Below are 17,660 nucleotides of genomic sequence, written 5' to 3'. Positions count from 1 at the left end.
AATCATGTCATCCCCAAAAGGGGAGGTAGTTTTGATGAGGGCTGCCATTCTTGGTTTTAGCCATTGGTCATCTAGGTAATTTGAAAATAATACGATTAAATGCTGACCATAATAACATTTTATTGTTCTTGCTGAGTATTCAAAGTGTCTTTTTTCCTTCTGTAACTACTATTTATAGAGAATCTTTTTGAATGTCTGGTACCTGGCCTTGTAAAAACACAATTTTATCTGTACATCTGCCACTATGGTTTCCCGGAAGCTCCCAGCCATGCACAAGAATTTACAGGTGTGGCTTGGTACACCCCCCAACCATTTCTTCTACCTGTTTTCCAGTGGGAAGTCCATTCTGCTGAGCATATAACATGGGAAAGAATTTAAGGCCCTGGGGTTAGGGCTTCTCACTGACAAATCACAGCCACCTCCAGCTCACAGCTTACGAAGAATGATGGTCTGTCAGTTGCTTAAGTATTGACTTATAAATTAATTAATCCAAAAGGGGGAAAAATACTGTCTCCTTCTCTACTGAAATATGAAAATGCCTCAGGTAGGACAGTATAGTCACTGAGTCAGCTCCTGGATATATAAGAAAACTCATGGACACAGTTGGGCACACTCACATGCCTTCACGTCAAATAATCCTGGGAAATGGGGTGAATTAGTCAGCCTGGTAACAACTAGCAACTTCTCTTTAAAATACAAATTTCTGACTCTGTGTCATTTAAATTTGTTTCCTTTCACATCAAGGCTGCAGAAAGCGTTGCCCAACTTCTTCTTTCATGAACCTGCAGGAATCAAGGACACAGCAGGGAAGAACCACCGAGCTGAATATGCTCATCTAAGACCATGTCATTGACAGGCATTTCTGTCACCCACCAGGTGGTGCTGGGATTGGCCTGGCCATTCATATTGCCCTACTAGCCTGTCCAGTAAAGAGCGCCTCTAATTCTTTTACACTTTTTGATTACTAGTGACTCTTTTCTTTATCTCTAATCCAGTGGTTTTCGAGTGAAAGTTACTAGGATCCCCCATAGAGCTTTAAAAAAATACAAAAGTCCAGGTCTTAACCCAGATCTTCACAGCCTGAAACTCGCATTAGGGTTGGATATGCACACATTTTTTTTTTTTAAATACTGCAGATTCTGGGGTGAGCTCCCACACAAAAATTCCTTCCCAATCCACCTACTTTCCTAGTCCATTCATCACTCACTTCTAATGGGGTCAAACTTAATTCTTCATCCCAAATTCACTCTCTACCCAACAAGCCAGCTCTGAATTTTCAATAAGAAAAGGCAAATACTAATCCAAATGAGTTTTTAAATATGATAAAAATTTTAAGTGAGGAAGTTGTGGTTAACCAAAGAAACTAGTTATTCTTTGAAATAATAAAAAGCATGAATTCTTTTTTTACAAATTAAGTTTAATTGATAATTCAGCTTCAGAAATAAAAATAACTTCTAAAATGATAGTATAAACATGTTTATTAAGGGTTTTTCAGAGTTTATCTCCTTTCTTCACTTATTAGCAGATAGAACCGATCCATTCTCTTGCCTGAATATTGTAAAGAAGGTAAAATTTTAGGTAGATGAGTTACCTATACCCATGCTAAAACACCATAAATCCCTCTAGTAGCCCCAAAGGCAGAACAACTTCCCAGTTTTTCCCTCATGTTTATAGCTGGAATATAGCACCTGCTTGAAATAAAATAAGGAGTTAGATTTCCTCTAAACATCATCCAAAGTGTGTGGCATTAACTCAAGGACTCAGATATTTCAGCAATTTGCAAATTATCAACTACTTAATAAAATGAAGAAAATTAAGTGAAATTTAAAAAGGTTGAAGGTTCTAAATGGGTCAATGTAGTAAAACTATGAGGTTACCAGACAATTATGATGGCAAAATACCACATTTCCAGCTGTTGGTGGAAATCTATAAAAGTCTGAGAAAACAGATTGTGGGCAACAGGCACTTTACTACTTTTCTAGTAACACTTGGATTGCTGTTTACAACTGTTTTTATTTGTTTATAATCCATTTCCTGATCATTAAGGACTCAGATATAAACAGAATTCCTGCTTTATTTTCTACAAGCTGTCAAAATCGAAAAACATAGGGAGGAGTTAGAACATACGACAGCACAAGCAGAAGAATGAATGAACAGTCAAGAGGTCAGGCGATGCTGGGAGCATGTGTGACAGGGCCTCAGGTGCGCACAGAGCCAGACTCAGAGACGGCGAGGATCAGCATCCAATCACAGTGGTGACCACATGCCGAGTGCTGGCAAAAACATCTAGTAATTCCTACTACACAAAATGAAAGGTTCAGCAATGCAAGGACTTACCTCTACTGCAGCTGAGAATGAGTCCTTCCCTATTAACTCCTGACCAGGTCAGAAACCAAAGGCAGAAAGGAGAAGTTGGGCCTGGACAGTGATAAGGGTGCTGGTTTCTGTCTTGTTTCCTGTTATGAACTATTACTACGGGCACCTGTTTATTTAAAAACAGAGCACTTATCTATGGTCACCTCTTGAGAACCTGTACTAACCTGCTCTGGGAAAGGCAGAGAAACCGGGAATCAATACGTAATCCTAAAAAACTCATTTACCTGGTGATTACATCTTCCTCTCTGGCAATATGGCCGACTTCCGTGTTTCCTGAGGTCTCTACTTTAGAGGAGGAATAAGGCATTGAAACCCACTAACTGGACCGCATAGTCCTAAACAATGAAGAGCTGACTCTAATCCCTATTTAAAAATTGGGAAGTACTAAAGATCTGTAAGGTGGTCTGTGTCTATTCCCTGGAAGTTCCATCTCACAACATTAAATTCAACTAAAGAGACAATAGTACCATTTATACTTAAATATCGCTAATCTTTGGATAAGCAAGAAAGTAAAACACTAATATCGCAAATATATTCCCCTAGGGATAAATCACATAAGAATATAAAATATGAAGAGTTGTTTTTTTAAATATCAAACAATCATCAATTTTTTTTTTCCTGGTCTTGAATCTTGGGTATTTTGGAATTTCCCATTTTGTACTTTTCTTCTGTCCCTAGATAGTCCTAGTTTTATACTATTCAAGTAATTTGCTCTGTTTTATCAAAGAAGCAAACAAAAACTCCTGATATTTCATAGCATTTGGCTAAAAATTCAGAAATAAAGAAACCTATTTATGAAGCACACTATGTCATATACCATAGAAACTGAATTCCACCCATGTTACATTGCTGGCAATTACTGAACTGCAAAAAAAAAAAAAAATGTTTCCTCTCCCCTAACTTAATAAAGCTTGTCAAAGTCTCCAAGAAACAAACTGCGACCAGCTTTTATTGCATTCGGATGGGATCAGCGGTTACAGAGCCGAGCTCACAGGTCGCTCTCCCCATAGAGCGCGGAGGAGAAGGCGGTGTAATCCAGGGCGCCCTGCACAGCGCCGGGGCCCGAGTAGGCCGGCATTCTCCGGATGCAGTACTGCGCCTGGTCTGGGGGCAGCTCCCGGCGCAGCTCATCCGCCAGGATGTAGGGCTGCAAGAGACGGACACACGGGTGTTTGTAAAACCAATCGCAGAAAGCCCTGCAACAAATATGTTACTACTTATACATGGCTGGCATTTGTTTAATTTTACAAAGGAATAAAAGGCAGGGAGGCTAACGGGCATAGCACAACCGACACCAGGCTGAGTTTACTAAGTATCCGCTCGATGACCCATCTTCTGGCCAGTAGGAAATGTCATAAGCTTCCTAAAGGCAGATGGAGCATTACCACCAAAATGTCTCAAACTGGGCCACACTGTGAGTGATAAATACTGTGATCTAAATTTCACAGCACAAACGTAAAGGGATAGTCGGTTCACATTATACATTGAGGAGAACACAGGGTTGTTGAATTTAACATAATCGGTGTCATTTTTGACTGTATGTGATGTGTGTTTTAGAAAAATAGAGTTATTTTCCTACTCAGCTTATTAAAAAACTAGAAACATGTTGCCACTGAAGAAATCCTCTTTCTAAAATAAAATAAAACATTTAAAAATGGACTCTTCTTTTTTTTTAATGTTACATGTCCAACAGGAAATAGGACTAGCTGGTGAGAGTCAAAATAAATGAATGGCAACTATCATGCTGTAATTTGTAATAGGGACGGGGGAGGGTTAGATGAGCCATGGCTCATTAATTCCTATGTCGGATGGGCTATGCCTTCCACCTCAGCTCCATGATAAAGGATTTTAAAATAAACATCCTCCCACTTTCACCCGTTGACATGTGAGTCTGTGTGTTTTTATGATAGTTTATTTTGCCTGATGTTTTAAGGTAATAACCATGACCCTGCTATGTTTCATTACCTTCCTTTCCTTCTCAGCTAGAACACAGGGTAAAAGAATCATTATCCAAAATTGAATTCATACTTACTGAGCTATTTTTTGTTCGGGGGGTGAGATTCAAAAACTCTGGACTTGCAATTAAACTCCTACTTAATTTAGAGGCTACATGTAATGAAAAGCTTGCCAATTTTTTTAAATGATCAAATGGCTATATTTAACTTTGCTCCAGTGTCTGGGCACAGAGTTAGGGTCACTGATCCAAAAGAGAAGGTCCCAGTTCCTTAACTTCTGAATTGCATGGTTTCTTCTTTCCGAGTCTGATCTACCAACTCAGAATGTAAAGTGGGGTGGAACCACTAAAACACAAGAAACACACTGTTGGTTCCTTCCATAAAACTCACTGAGGGTCCCAAGCACAAATTTCAAAAACAAAATGTCTGTGTTTTCTCTGTTCTGGGCAAACCTCTGCTGTTTTCCTGCTGCTTTCTGAATTCAATGCTGATGGTGCTACAAAATGCACTAAGATCAAACCGGTTTTTACTTGCACCCATTTCCTTTTGTATTACCACCATGCAGTGGACTATTACAAAAGCAGAAAGTCTGTGCATACAGACCTTATCGGAAGCCAGGATTCGGAAGGAGGCGATGACCTGCTCAGCGGTGTCGGTATCGGCCGTCTCTCTGGTCATGAAGTCAATGAAGGACTGGAAGGTGACTGTGCCCTGTCCGTTGGGATCCACCAGAGTCATGATGCGGGCAAATTCTGCTTCTCCCTGAGGCAAGGTTGCCAAGAAATGTTCACTTGCACAGCACACTTCCTCCCACTTTCACCCGTTGACATGTGAGTCTCTCTGTGTGTGAAAACTTAAGTATTTCTGTGTTTCCCTTCAATCTTTAGAACTAATCCCCTTATGGGTGACCTGAGTTTACTGCTATCCAGTGATGGTAACAGTTGCTGTAGCTTCAAGCCCAGAAGCTACCGAACGTCCGAATCCCTCCCTTCCTGGGACCCGTGTTCTCAGGCCTGAACATGATGCCAGAAGAGGAGTTTGGAGGAGCTGGGCCTTTTCCAGACTAAGAGTGACATGCGAAACAGAAGGCAGCTCACAGATGTCTCTCATGACTTATTTTCAAGGTCTGAGAGGAATCAAAGCAGCTCATGTTCAAATTACACATTAGTGGGTAACAGAGAAGTGAGGTGATCAGCACCATCACGGCCCACAGGGAAATATACGGTTTTCTTAGCTATTTATTACTAAAAACTTCTTACCTTCTACAACGTTAGAGGAAAAGACACTTTAAAAATCATCAGGATATTAAAAGCCATTGAGTATACACTTTAAATGGGTGAACTGTATAGTATGTGAATTATACCTCAATAAAGCTATTAAAAAATCATCAGGAAAGCTTATGTTCGCTTCCTTCACTAGAAAAATTCTGACCAATTCTGAATGAAAATATATGTTCTGGCTCTGTGAAATTATTTTGATATCGTAACAGGCAACCTTCAAAACTATCATCCTCTACAATGAAAAGGAACCGATCGCAAGTGTGTTACCGTACTTTAGAGCAGTCATCCCCTGTAATATACATCCAAGCTCAATAAAATATCAAATGTTAGGAAAATGTCTGCTTCTGCCTTACCAAATCATAACCCATGGAAATCAAGCAGGCTCTGAAATCCTCATGATCCATTAGGCCATTCTTCCTCTGCCAACAAAACAAACAGAGAAGCTGAGAATTAAAGGGAAATGAGCAGCAATACTTAACCACGAGAACAAACCCAGTAAGAGAAGGGACACCTGGAATTTTTCAATTGGAGTCTGTACAGGTCACCGTGACTTACAAGTAGACCGAAGCCAACACAGAGATGTTATAAAATAATTCCTAGTCTTTCTTTCTTTCTTTTTTTAATTAAGGAGGGAACCTAAGGAAGAGTACATGGAGGTGGGGGAAAGGAAGGCAGAGACTGAATTACAGAACAGTTAACAAGATTAGGTGCTCTCTTGAGGGTGTCACTTCAAAGGTGTCAAAATGATTTCTTAAAAAGGAGAAAGGAGGAAGAAGGGTGGACAACAGACGAAAAAGAAAGGAGACTACACATTCAACAAGGCAGCAGAAGGGACGAACCCAGTACCATTGAAAATGACCTAGTCAGGAGCTGACTACTGCCACCCACTGATGACAAATCATATTGTAAGTGTTCTGAGAAACAGATGCTCTCATGGCCCAGGTACAACTCCCCCAGAGAAGGCAGCATTCCTAGAACTCTGGAAACAACTGGCAAGTTACCACACAACCACTCTAGGCCCTGGGCCTGGGTGGAGTGGCCCCTCCGTGCAGCAAACTCAGCCTCACCGTAAATCCAGTGAGGGTCTACACAGAGCAGCATTTAGGAGGCTGAGTGAGCGACAGCCCTCAGAGCGGAGAGAAGGTCAGGGTAGGAGAAATAGCCGCCCAAATTCTACTGAAATATAGGTGTCCACCCAAGCCCTGGATGTGATGGGGCTGAAAATTTTCTTGAGTGTTTTGAGAGCACAGCTGAAGTGCAAGCATCAATATAAACTTAAAGGTAAGAAAACACTTTTAATACTAGCCAATCCATTATTTCATAGAGGTTATTACTGGTGTTTTCATTTGCACGTGAAATGGCTAGTCCCAAAAGCTCACCTCAGAGGTTCTTTATTTCTATGAATGTCGGTTCTCACACCTACGTGCTCAGCTCAGCCCTCCGTCACCAGCGCCCCCCTCCCCCGCCCTCCTGGCTACAGTCTCCAAAGCTACGCTCCCCACTATGGAAACTCTTCACTCTCCACTGACTTCCCTCAGCGTCCATTCTCTGGCTATTCTGCCTCCTTTCAATAGAGTTAATTCCCTAAGATCCAGGCCTTCTCTCCTACTCTGCAGACTCTCTCTTGCCAGAAATTACCATTATGTGGTGACTCCCACAGGCGACAGCCATAAAATCCACAACTGAATTCCTCACTGCCCGGGGCACCTCTTTGCTGCAAAAGCTCCCTCTAATTCAATAGCACCCCTTCTCTCGTGTTCTGAAGGTTTAGCATTTCCAGGTCATTTTTGACCTCCCCCTTTCCCTCAGCCCCCCCAATCCTGCTGTTAAGTTATATCAGATTTCTGTCTCCACCAATCTCAGCTGTCCTGTTCTTCATTCCCACCACTCTTACACCTCAGCCCAGAAGCTCACATCCTCTTCTCTGACTTCTGCAAGAGTCTCCTGTCTGAGCCTCTGCTCACTTTCTCTCCTGCCCTGCGTCCCTCCAGCCCATTTTAACCAAGGCTGCCAGGCACACTTTTCTGAAGCCAGCTCTGATCATGTTACACCTACGCTCTACACCTTCTGCAGAGTCCCTCAGGCCACATGCTCAGTACCCACCATTCCTGTCTTTCCTATTTAATAAGAAGAGGAAGTAAAGTAGATCATATCCCTGACACCTTTCCCCGTAACTTCTAGAAAACTTTGTTTCCTTCTATACACACATAATCCTTAACATTTAATTTAAACAAATGTTTAAACTTGGTGGGTTCTGGCCTCCTTTGGACTTTGGTTGCAAAAGACAGTATCATTATATTGGATTCAAATAAACGTGCTTTTCCTGTGAGGCAGCCCAAATGAGCGAAGCTGTCCGACAAGCCCAGATGGGTTTATGCAGAAACAAGGATCAATTATTTCCCTCCCAGAAGAAAAACGACCTGAACATGAATGAGTGAAGTCAGGGCAGTATTACAGCACATTTCTGCACAATGCAGCTGAAACCAGGCCAATTTCCATTTCCATCTTTGCATATAATTCTTTATTTATGCTTCAGTTCCCTGATCAGAAGTCTACTGTCTGAACTCTTTAATGGGCCTGGATGTGGCTGGCCTAACCTAGAGGCATCTTAAAAACCATTTACTTATACTTGTGTATCATAAACAGGGTCCCAAACCAAGTAATGGAATATCCTTTTGTAGGGATCTTTAACAAATGGAATGTGCTATGCAAACTGGGAATTTTGTTATAAAGAATTGGTTTTACCCAGTATTATTCAAATCAAAACACTAGATAATTTTTTAAAGCAACACTTAACTTTGTATATTTGCCTTCACTGTGAAAATGACCACCATTTTGTTGGTGCATTTTCCTTAAAACATCCCAAGAGGTGATTTTATTAGTTAAAAAAAGAAAACTAAGTTTATATGTTGAATGTGTGGGTTAAATTTCCATCAGGTTTGTTACTTAAATAGTTACTTAGGAAAAGTACATTAGAGGTTTGTATTTGAGTATACAGAAAATGCTTAAATCCAATAACCACATGTTAAGGGTACACTTTCACTTAGAATAAGTCTAGCTTTGCTACCAACTACAAAGATGCTCGTTAAGTCCCCTGCAGAAAACAGCACACAACCCTGGACTTCCTGTCACCCTGAGCAACATCAGAGCTTCACACACTTCACCTTGATGTCTGTTTCCCTTTGGCATTAATCATCCTATGTCCCTGTAACCTTCATAGGGCATTAAGACTTAAAATAATAGCATGAATATTATTTCAAACACATCTGAATGTTGCCCATATCGCTTTTCAAATGACTAGAGGGGGAGGTACCCGGTCGAAGTGGTTGAAGGAGGCTCTGAACTCGTTCATCTGCTCCTGGGTGATGCCCTTGGCGTCCCTCGTCAAGATCTGCGTCTCCACCTCATTGATGGTCCTGGCGATGGTTGTCAGCAGCAACTCCCATCCAACACGAATGTGCTACCAAGAAAAAGGAATGGTCAGCTCTAGGGGATTCCAGCATGTCAATCTTGCCTCCTCATTTTCCTTGCAGGAGTTTCAACCCAAGAGGAGATAAGTAGGGCTTACTATAGACCTTCCAATACTTTTTTATTCCACTTTCGCACTTTTTGCAAGATTCTGTAGCAGGAAATACTCAGAAGTGAGACGAGGGTTCTAACACTTGTAACTGGCACTATGTAGATAAAATATACAATGTATAGTCTCTTTGTCACTAGAACTATCTTTCCATTTACCAAGTAGCAGGAGGGGCCCTGGATTGTACCCAGTGGCTCGCAGGGAGATCAAATGGGGCTGAACTGGTAGACATGTAACAGTCCAATTTCTGATACTTTCTCTGAAGCAGTGCAGTGAGTTCCCTGCTGTGATGATGATGATGACAATTGATATGTGCTTGAAGTATAGGTTGGTACAAAAGTAATTGCGGATTTTGCAATTGTTTTTAACCTTTTAAACCACAATTACTTTTGTACTGACCTACGTTCACAAAGTCTATTCACATAAGTGATAGGAAAAGCTTAAAGGTCCCTACCTTTCATACTTGCAGAACCTAACAGGAACAAACAGAGACAAATGAGGTGAGAAAACACCCTGAGAAGGTGAGATGGCCACAACTAGAGCACGGCAGTGCGTGCGTGTGGCGGCCGTACCTCCATGGTGTAGTTCGTGTGCTTGTTGTCGAACACCAGGGCCTCCTGGATGAGCTGATGGTCGCCCTCCAGCTTGTCAATGTTGTTCTTGTAGTTGATGATGTTGTGCTCGTACTGCTTCAGCTGGTTCATCTGGTCCTCCAGGGCCCCTGTGATCTGGATGGAGCTCCGGGCAATCTCCTGATGCAGCAAGAACAGGGAGAAACACAGGTGAGTGGGAGCCAGCACCCCTCATTCGGCTTCAGGTGCTACACCCACAGCAGGTATCGTCACTTGACTTTCTCAGATCAAGTGGGAAACAGGGCAGTGCCACAGAATGGAGCTAGCTCTAGTTCTGGTCTATCTAGAGAATGGGGGGAAAATCAACTATGATTTTAAAAAAGCACAGCAAGAGGGTAACATATGAGTCACTTCAGCCTCCTTCCAGTGAAGGTGGAGCCTCCCTGGGTTGCAGGGCAGGGATGAGCTGCACCCGTGTGGCTGCCAGACAGACTGAAGATGGTGGATGCTTCACAGGGGTCAAAAGAATTCCCTTACAGTTTTAGATGTTCTCCTCTTTCAGAAAAAAGGTAACATTTCATCACCAAAAGGTAGGTTGGGAGAAAAATAAGAGGGCCAATAAATGTGTCTTGGCTCTTCTGGGTGATAAAAAGAGCCCAGAAATCAGTGTCATTCAAAAATCACTTTTCCTTAAATGTTCTGAAAATGCAAAGTACTTGTGACTCTTCACATGTCTTCCATAAGGATGGGTGGTTTAAAATCTAGGTCCTGCAGAAGCTACAAACCAGACAAAAAAAAAAGAAAAAAGCCCTGCCATCGTTTTTAATGACCAAATGAATGGATGGCAGCAAGACCGGCTTCGCCCCCTAGAGTGTGCGCCCCCCCATCTCACCCCCAGGCTGATGCCCACAGGCTACAAAACCCCAGTGGCCGACCAGAAGCTACAGCATAAGCGATACCACTGCTGTGTCAGCTCCGGGACTAATTTTAAAGCTGTGAAAAGCTCTGTGAAGGGCGCCAACCTACCTCCATCTTGTTCTGGATCCAGGGCCCGATGGCGTTGGCCTGTGCTGCAAACTGGCGCCGCAGACGCTCGTTGGCATGCTGGCGGGCCAGCTCCTCCTGCAGGGACTGATCCCGCACGGGCACGAGCTGCTTCACCTGTCAGGGCCCAAGGGCAACAGGGCTTAGAGGCCAGCATTGGTCCGATGGGAGTGACCAAGAGAAGAAGTAATGGTCCAAAAGGTGGTGTGGGAGCTCAGAGGGAAGGGCGATGGAGACAGGAAGAACCTACTGCGGGACTCAAGGGAGAGCTTGGTCTAGCTTTGACTGCCACCCAGTGCCACTGAGCGACTGCTTAAGACTGGATAGTTCTTCATGGAAACAAAAGGCTCAAATGATCCCATTTGACTATCACTGAACTCGAAGACACTCTCCCACAATTTAAAAGGCAGCAACAGGACGACTTTAGTTCTCCTGATATAGTTTTCTAAGCATTTTTTCTGCATTGACAATTCACACACATTTGGGATATGTCTATCCCATATGCTAAAAATTCTTTAATGAAGCATTATAGGTAAGTTGATTCCACCACATTTTTAGATGAGGTTTTAAAAATAGTTTCCCTATGGTATTTGTATCATAACCTGGACTGATTATGCCAACACTTATAAAATTTTCCTGAAGGAAAATCATCTCTACGTCCTTCCCTCATCCACCACAGAAGCTGCTGAATGACATCAAAGCGTTTAACGCTGTTCATCTGTGAAATCTGGTGTGAATGAAACCATGATCATGATGCAAAAGCAGGCACTCTGACTCCCCCAGGTTTTTACCTCTTCCCTTCACCGGGGCTTCAAGGAGGCCCCCAGTCCCACACCCAGCCCTCCATCACCCACCTTGTCCCACTTGGCCCGGAGTTCGTCCATGGTGACCGTGCTGTACGGGTTGCTGGAGCTGATCCGGATGCTGTAGCTCTGAATCACCTTCTCTACCTCGTTCTGGATGGCCATGATGGACTGCCGCTCGCCGTCCGCCTCCGGCAGCGTGGCCTTGAACTGCTCGTGTGCAGTGATTAAACTCTAACCAGAGACACAAGTGGGGAGAAGCCCGTCTTACTTCAGTGGGAATTTTACAGGCTTCTGTGTCCCGTCCAAACACACACACAAAGGCCTTTCTAACTGCAGGAATCTCTGGACAAAAACAAATTCTGGGTGTTGTAGAAAAGCTATTTGGTACACAAAAGTCAAGCTCCTTGAAATGGAAAAAGATATGATGATGATTTAATTGATGGCTATAAATCCAAAGTCCTCAAAAAAAAATTGTTTTCTTTTTTAAAAAAAATCATGTTTGCTGTCATTGTTTTCAATCCTCAGCTACTGTTTAGGCCTTGCTCTCTCCTGAGGAGCAGAACTTAACTTTGCTGCCCTTTCTAATGACAGTTTTACCTCTGAAATCCAACAAAGGAACCTAACATTTGCTGCCTTTATACCTAAAGACCACCAGGAAGTAAGTGCTTCCCTACTTCTCAAAACGAAAAGGGCACAGAAACCAACTCTTTCCCCTGCAGCTTTATAAACAGTCCATCTATCAAAGCTATTATTTAGCCCTAACTTGAGAGACAGCAGCCCCCTCAGTTCAGCTGTCCATAAATGCCACGTGAACCACCTTCAAGTGCAAAGCTAATGTTCACTTCAGATGCTGCAATGGACCAGTGGCCAGCACACCTGTCACTAAACAAAGAAACTACTTAGTGCATTGAGTAGGGCTCCGTAGGTATGTTAGAAGTCTCACTTATTCCAAACATAAATGATTTCAGGTTGCTAACCTCTGCTAAGAGAGCATGAAAGAGACACCATCACAGTCTCTTCCAGAAGACAAATGCTATGTTCAACGAAGTAATATCTTTCCTAATACCTTTCACTCAGGTGCAAACCCTTCTAGAATGCTCTTTGGTAAGGAGAAGGGGGTGCAAATCCCAACTTTCAGTATTACCTTTGTATTTGGATTCTTTTTGATGACTTATCTCTTTTACAGAAAAAAAGAAGCGAGAAGTATTTTCTCTTTATATTCTATTACACATCAAATTCACTGTACAATGGTCTCTAAATAAATTGGGTCCTGGCTATTGGAGAGCAAGTCTCCCCCGTAACATGACTGCTTAGCAGTCTTGTTTATACATTTTAGAAGCAGAACATTTGGATTGTGGGAGGCAGAAGGTGCTCATCCGTGGTTTCCGATGACTTGAGATCCGGCAAAACTCAGTAGATCTGAATAAACAGTAGTACCACGTATTTTGCATCGTGGTTAACTCAGCAGCCAATAAACTCATAACTTTCTATGAATAACTCCATTAATAGACATAAATACTATTCATGACTATTTTGCTCAATGATTCCGCATTCTTTTTTAAACAACAGACCCTTATCATCACCATTATCTGATAAGCTGAGGTTCAAAGGGTAATGGGGGCGTGGTAACCACATTTTTCTTAGTAAAAAAAAAAAATCCCCCTCTTTTAAGTTTTTAAAATGACAGTTCATTTCTAGTGCCCCGGGAGTACACAGGGGGTCCAGGTACCTGGATTTCCTCGATGCTGTGGACGATGAACATATCTTGTAGGTCCTCCATGGCACCTTCCATCCAATTGTTGAAAGGAGCAGCTCTCTTGGCAAACTCCAGGTGAAGCTGATCGATGGTTTCTAGCAACTTCTCAGTTCTCTGCAGATTATTAAGCGTTGCCACAGATCAAATAATAGAAACTCTTAACATGTAAATATGCATTCCAGAGCAATACACTATCGTCTGACATTTTGTTCATCACAATACTCATTAAAGTGTCTATACGCAAGATTAACCAATGTTCAAATAATCAGGCTGAACCCTGCAGCTCTGTGAAGTGCCTTCTCAATCAAAGAAGGATTTGACAGCATCCAGAGTAGCTGTTTTGAAAGTACTTAAAATAACCCACTACAGGCCACCTTTCTGAAAACTGAGAGTCCACAGGGGGCACCTAGTAATTTGCTTTGTAAGTTAGAGGATGTGATTCCCTAACCACACTGGACAACAGAAAATCCAGGTCATTTTCCTCATTTTAGTCAACAGTGTGCCGAGAAGATATGTGCCTTTCCCAAAAGTCACCCACCTTGTGAAGACAGGAGGAATTACAGCTTAATGTTCTCTAATCCTCATTCAGGGTTTAACACAGATTTCTTCGTTGCCTTTCTGAGCAAAGGAAATCACAAGGCTTCAAGCCAGAGAATGACAGCATGCTTGTTTCATATGCGGAGAGGATGGGGAGCCAACAGCAAGAGGACTAACTTACTAGTAGGTGGAGCCGACAATTGTTATAATTGTTCTGTTTCATTATTAGTTATTCTTAAAAGCATCCTGTATCATACGTCTTCCATAGTTAGATTCACTTTTTTCTCCTGTTCTAAAATATTTGGGCTATCTCTGTTATATGCCTGGTCCTTCCTATCAGCACTTCTTTCTTTATGTGGACACGTAACAGCCATCTGGCAACTAGGAAGCTTGATATTATGTATTTTAATATTTCATCAGAGTCAGGGTGAAAAGACTCAGAAGACTGGTAACTGCTTCTTTCCTTCACATTGTATGAGTCTTCTATGGTGAACGATAATTAGGTACAGTAGTCTCCCATTGTCTGTAGTTTCACTTTCCACAGTTTTAGTCATGGTCAACCGCAGTCTGAAAATACTCAATTTCCCCAACCATCAACATCATCTGCTCCTAACATCCAACCATCAGCAACATCACAGCTCGATGATCCAGGATCGCCCGAAGCAAATGATCCTCCTTCTGACGTAAAGTCCGAAGGTCAACAGTGGGCCAACCTACATCACCTCATGTCCTTCACCTCCGGTCATCTCATCTCTCTGGCAATGTGTTACCTCCCATCATCACAAGAAAAATGGTGAGCACAGGACAATGAAATATTGAGGAAGACCACATTCACATAACTTTTATTACGGTATATTGCTATAATTGTCCTATTTTATTATTAGCTATTATTGTTAATATCCTAAAATAGTCTAATTTATAAATTATACTTGATCATAGGTATATATGTATAAGAAAAAAACATAGTATATATAGGGTTCGGTACTGTCCGTGGTTTCAGGCCTCCACTGGAGGGGCTTGGAAAGTATTCCCCATGAATAAGGGGCGGCCACTGTACAGTGAAACACTAGCCACTTACTGCTGTTTATCCAAGCCTTCTACTTGAATAAGGCCAAATTCATCCTGACTGTTTCATGTTACTTTTCCTTACTTCAGCATTTGCTGCCATTTCCCTTAGCACATCTCAAGTTAAGCTCTTCCTGATCCTGGCTCAGTCACAGCTCAGTTTACTCTTATATAAGGACTGACGGAAATTCACTGTAATTACCACTTGATACAAAATAGGTTTATACCATAATCTTCCTCACCTCTGGATTTTTTTTTTTTAATTCAAAAGTATATGTCACTGCTGTATGGATAAATTATAGTACAAAACTACCAACTTCTCATTTCCCTCTTTCTCCTACTTTGCATGCTCTCTTTAGAAGATCCTTTCATGGACAACCTGTTTTGTTTTATGCACCTCATGCCACAGAAAAACAAGAAATTTATAACAGGGACTTAATTAAAGAGCCTCTGTTAAAAGAGTTCATTTACATCCACAGGTGGCTTAAAGACCTCACCTCCAGGGCCTCTCTTCTCTTCTGCGTAAGCGTTCCCAACCGGTCCCACTGGTCACAAATTTTCTGGCACCGATCATTGATATTGACAGCGTCATGATAGTCCAGTTCACTAATAGAGGTGAAAATAAAGATTCTCTTTATTTGAGGGAAAATGGGCATGGGTCAAACAGATCATACACTTTTTAAAAAGATGGAAAATTGGCAAGTATTTCAGAGTTTTGTTAATCATCATCATAGCAAACATGATTGCTATTCTGATAGATTAAAAGAATTAGTGAAACTCTTGCTGGTGAACAGATTTCTAAGCAGAGAGAAATGCCGTCTTCTCAATCCTTCAGGCTACCTTTATGCTGCCTCCGTTTTCTTGGCCAGGCCCCCAGAGAGCATAGCATTATTTTTAAGTGGCCGTGTACCTATAAGTGAAGCCAACTATCTGACCTGGAGGGCAGTCCAATGGGCCTTGCTGAAGCCACAGTGACTGGATCATCAAAATGAGGCAAGGGGGAGCTGGTGTCAGCTTGCACCCCATGTGTCCTTGGCTCCTCTCAAAGGGCACGGGGCCGCCAGTGTCACAGCGGGATGAGCATCCTGTCCAGGAGGGGCACTGTGACTCTAGCACCAGAGGGACATCTAACGCCTGGCCGAACAGAGCCCTTCCTCTTCTGGACAAAGAGGTTCCGAGTTGTCTTACGTCACTCATGTGACAGCGAGAATGAGATTTCCCACTAAATAATTCCTCTTCCTCACCAGCCTGTCCAGGCATCCTGACAGGAGCTTTGTGACATGATTTGAACTTAGCATTGAAGCAAATTCTCAATTAGAAGGTTAACCTGGTATCTCCAGGTATAAAGAGTTTGAATTCTGCACAAAATTTGGTTAAGTCTTTTAGTTAAGACGAAAGCGAGACTCACGAGGTTTAAAGTTATCTTCACGAGACTTCGCCTTCAAAGCAGTCCAGGCAAGACCAGCTCAGGAAACTCCCTCTTCTACCACATCCATTCCCAAAGCTTAAGTGTTTTATTTCTTAATACTCAAACCTTAATTTGTTTGAATAAGACCTTTAATTCAGGCAATGGCTGTTCATTACTTGCTTTTTTCCTCTCGTAAATACTCCTCCCTTGTCCTTATTAAATGTTATTGTTTCTGTTACTGGATAAAGGAGATGCATATGGTTGTGATCGGAATGTTCTTCCAGTGTCTAAGATGCTCCCTGTCACCAAATTAAGTGAAGCTTATTTGGTTCTTAAGAGCAGCTTTCTACACACACATACACTTCACTGACTGAGAGGGATAGAGATTCTTGTGCTCATTGTTATAATCAAAAAGCCAAAACATGGGGCGGCTGGTTAGTTCAGTTGGTTAGACCGTGGTGCTAATGACACCAAGGTTGTCAGTCGATCCCTACATGGGCCACTATGAGCTGTGCCCTCCTTAAAAAACAAACATACAAACAAACAAAAAAAAACATCAGCAATTTGCACAGCCTTGAATGCAAAGTGAAAAGTCTATGGCTCTTCCAAATGCAAATATTAAAGAGAAAAAAGACTTCAAAAACAAAACTTAGGAATCCTACTGATACATAATGGAGACACCAATGTGCATGGTTCACAGTTATCTTCAGGGCAAACAGTGCTCCGCCTTCTAACTCGTACGTGTTAGTTCTACACATAACTGCTTTCAAGAAGTTAGGGTTTGCATAACTGGGCACACTAGTTTCTGTGCACTTTGAAAACTGCATGCACACTTTGATCAATATTTTAGGGAAGGGAAAAGGATAGGGACAGTAGGAACATTGAGATGAGCCCAGATTTAAATTCTTGTGGTTCCTCTCTTGACTGTGTGAGGAAATAGGCTTTGGGGACACCAGGAATAACAACAGTAGTAATAATAATAATATACCATTATTACTTACATTTTACGGGCAACACTTAAAACCATTTCGAATTGCTCACGCGAACTATTACAGAGCATTAAATGGCCGGAGTTTCTTTCATCCCCTTATTTTATTTGTGATTGTTAATGAGCAGCCCAACACCCAACATTCAAGAAGCGTAAGACAGAGAATGTAGAGGCCACAAATATGTGCACAGATTGGATCTGATGACCATGAGCACTGATTAAGAGTTTACATGGTTAAGGCTGAAAAATAGAATACTCTGTAAAGACGCTGCATCTGTTAATTACGGAGTTTGCAG

General features: G+C 42.0%; 1 protein-coding gene across 1 annotated transcript in view; it reads right to left on the bottom strand.

The window, feature by feature from the left end:
- Positions 1-3,298: 3,298 nt before the first annotated feature.
- Positions 3,299-17,660, bottom strand: part of ACTN2 (actinin alpha 2) — a 60,167-nt gene continuing 45,805 nt past the window's right edge. The window contains exons 13-21 of the mRNA XM_019746994.3: positions 15,466-15,574; positions 13,340-13,480; positions 11,659-11,841; positions 10,787-10,921; positions 9,761-9,940; positions 8,925-9,071; positions 5,965-6,030; positions 4,935-5,093; positions 3,299-3,523 (exon numbers count right to left, since the gene is read on the bottom strand). Coding sequence (XP_019602553.1) covers positions 3,365-3,523; positions 4,935-5,093; positions 5,965-6,030; positions 8,925-9,071; positions 9,761-9,940; positions 10,787-10,921; positions 11,659-11,841; positions 13,340-13,480; positions 15,466-15,574 — 1,279 coding nt within the window. The 3' untranslated portion in view covers positions 3,299-3,364. The remainder of the gene's footprint in view (positions 3,524-4,934; positions 5,094-5,964; positions 6,031-8,924; positions 9,072-9,760; positions 9,941-10,786; positions 10,922-11,658; positions 11,842-13,339; positions 13,481-15,465; positions 15,575-17,660) is intronic.

The sequence above is a fragment of the Rhinolophus sinicus genome, chromosome 6 (genome assembly GCF_057876585.1).
Source record: "Rhinolophus sinicus isolate RSI-liver-muscle chromosome 6, RSI-T2T, whole genome shotgun sequence".
In the NCBI taxonomy this organism is placed as follows: domain Eukaryota; kingdom Metazoa; phylum Chordata; class Mammalia; order Chiroptera; family Rhinolophidae; genus Rhinolophus; species Rhinolophus sinicus.
Note: the sequence above shows the minus strand (reverse complement) of the source record. Positions and strands in the feature narration are given on the sequence as shown.